A 2,969-nucleotide genomic window follows, 5' to 3' on the forward strand; every position below is an offset into this window, starting at 1 on the left:
GTTCTCTAGCGTACACAGTGTGTGTATTGTGATTGCCTGATCCTGACTAGTTTCAGCTCCTGGACTTCTGAGTTTGCCTGCCCCTGTTCTGATCTGTTTACCTGACCTTTGACTTCACTCCTGGAAGTCTGTGGGCAGCTCCCGCCGTGTGCTGTGGAAAATCGTACAGCTGGATTCCTCTCCTTCCTCTGGGCTCAGACTGAACTTAAAAACCAGGTTAGTGACTCACATGCTAGCAATCGTTCCCCATCAGGGTTACATGGTCATTAACCTGTGTTTCCACCTCTACAGATATGCCTAATTAATGCTGATGAGCCGCAGATCCCTGAGCAGTTAAAAAACACTTTTTATGAATCCCCTCAGTCTGTCTGCCTGAATTCTGGGTCCAACGTTCTGGACCCGGCACCTTTCGCCGGTAGCAAGTAAACTGTATGGTAAAGTTCATCCAGTATTCTTTTTTGATTACAACAAATAAATTATCATAAAAAAAATGTCCAACTTCATCTCTCTGTGTGTTGTTATGCGTCGGCCAGTTAACTGAGTGTTCGGAAAGATGATGACTAGTTTTTGCTGCACCGTTGGTCACGAGGCTCCATTTCCCCACATGGTGCCTGTGCCATCTTGGTTCTTTCTTGCCACCAAAACAAATCCCATGATACTTTGCAAGGACAGCTCCTGCAAAGCATTCTGGAACATATCTGCTCATCTAGTGAGAGTGGATGATCACTACTTTTCAAGCTGCATTGTGGGAAGTTTTAAGTCCACTACTTTTTATCCTCTAGACTTTCAAACACACATTAAAAATGGTCTAACCACTATATAGTGCCCTATATAGTGGTTGTTCCTATATAGTGCCCTATATAGTGGTTAGGGCAGACATTTGGACACAGCATCGTTTGTACCCTCCCACATTCAGTGAAGGTGCCCTCCACAGCTGCCTTTGGGACTTCTTTGGGAGTCTCTTTGGTTTGGTTGGCCAAAAAAATACTCTCTCTGTACCTCTTGCTCTTTGTCAATTTAGTCATCCTTTGAATATTAACTTGTTTTCGTATGTTTGTTGGGCTCTGAGAGGTTGAGTTTCTTAAATCTTACTTTCAAAGAAGATAAAAAAAATGGGAACAAATTAAAATAAAATAAAAACACTAAATAAACAAAGTAAATAATAAAGTTAAGTGTTTGGCTCCACATCCTATGTGTGGGTCCACTATAAAATGCTGTAACATTTATTGCTGTAACCATGGGGATTCTCTGGTGTTAATCTTTTCATTATCACTGTTTCTTCAGCAGGTTCACAATGTTTTGATGCATTTCTGAGTTTCTTAAGTATTCATATCACCTTCATGTCTACATTGTGTCATCAACCCCCCCATACACACACTCAGAACAGCTATATTCAGTCCACATGATTCAGCTGCTATTTATAGATTGAATAATTGTGGACCTTTCTTGGAACAAATGTATATTCAGTTTCAATTCAATTCAGTTTATTTATATAGTGCCAAATTCACAACACATGTCATCTCAAGGCACTTTACAGTTCAACCAGATCATACAGTCATAATGTTATACAGTATATAATGTTATCTCGCATTTACTAATTTTCTAATACCTTTTATACTGAATATCCAGTTGTGTCCCTGAAACTTGTGATGGCCTGATACTCGTTTCTGTGTTAAACTGTTTTGCTGAAGCTGAGATGGAGAGATCTTGGAGAACTCTGGTATCAATCACCATGCTGGGATGTTATGCAGGGGGTAAGGTGGGGGTGACATCTCAGCATCACCTGCTGCATCAGTGGAAACTTTAAGCTCCACTATTGGAACATCATACTCAGTGGTTCTTCTGAGGTCCCACAGGTAGAAGGGGCTGCAACCACTGAGACCGTAGTTCTTGTCTCTGTGGATCTTGGTGTACTGGTCACTGACCAGACTTTCTTCCATTCTACCTTCAAAGGAAAACTGGATCCTGGTTATTGCTGTAAACCCCTAGTTTTGCATCAGAGGAAGATGCGATTTATCAGAGCTAAGTTCATAAAAGTTTTAATTTTCTCACACAAAAAAATTAAATAGTCAAATCTATCATTTAGTTTTTGTTCCTTTGTTCTACTCTTTTAGATCCAAGTCTACCTGTCAGAGCCTACCGTTCCATGGTCTGAGAGCCCCATGGTTTACTGGAGAAGCAAGCAAAATGGCTTCACAGATATTACCTTGTGAGAGACAGAGAGAGTTTGTTTTCTGATGCTGCAAATGTCAGAGAAACAGACTTGGATGTTCAAAGACAGAAATGCTCCTTTTTGTTCAGAAACATCTACCAATGATGAACTCACCTAGAAAATAGAAAAGATAAAGGGAACAAACACAGCATAGGTGTTAAATATTAAGTAGAAAGTGGAGTTCATTTAATTTTTTCTTTTTTTGAGCTATAAAATGTTCAAGAAACTTCTAAATAATCCCTGATGCAGTCAACCAACCTTATTATTATATTATATTTTAAAAGGTGCCCAGGTCCTTGTTTTACCTTTGGTGTCTGGTTTTATAAACGTTGTAATGAAATAAACGATAGTAGGCAGGATCAGATGCTCGTCTTTATTAAAACAGAAAAATCAGACTCAGAAATGACAGGATCTGAGAGACAGAGATACAATTTCATTGAGTATATGATAAGAAATGCATCAGTGATTATTTCCTCTCACTGAGCTCAGAAACGACTAAAGCACAGGTACTCTGGGGTGCCTTTGTTTCCCTCATTGAGATTCTTGTTGATGACCGTGGCCTTGGCGATTTTAAACATCCGTGGTGCAGCTGGGTCAACGAGCAGGGTGATCATTCTGATGGGATCTTTGCTACTCTCTTTTTTGTACCAAAGAAACACATCAGGTCCAGCGGTTCCCTCGTTCAGGTTGGTTGGCACTCGATCATACCTCAGACTCTTATATTCTTTTTCCTCCTCCTGATTAACAGAAACCTGCA

At 40.0% G+C, this 2,969-nt stretch overlaps 1 protein-coding gene across 1 annotated transcript in view; it reads right to left on the minus strand.

The window, feature by feature from the left end:
* Positions 1-2,697: 2,697 nt before the first annotated feature.
* LOC107100679 overlaps positions 2,698-2,969 on the minus strand; it is a 30,602-nt gene continuing 30,330 nt past the window's right edge. Inside the window, exon 5 of the mRNA XM_015399254.1 lies at positions 2,698-2,964. Coding sequence (XP_015254740.1) covers positions 2,698-2,964 — 267 coding nt within the window. The remainder of the gene's footprint in view (positions 2,965-2,969) is intronic.

This window comes from Cyprinodon variegatus, unplaced genomic scaffold, assembly GCF_000732505.1.
Source record: "Cyprinodon variegatus isolate N-32 unplaced genomic scaffold, C_variegatus-1.0 Scaffold1000, whole genome shotgun sequence".
NCBI lineage: Eukaryota > Metazoa > Chordata > Actinopteri > Cyprinodontiformes > Cyprinodontidae > Cyprinodon > Cyprinodon variegatus.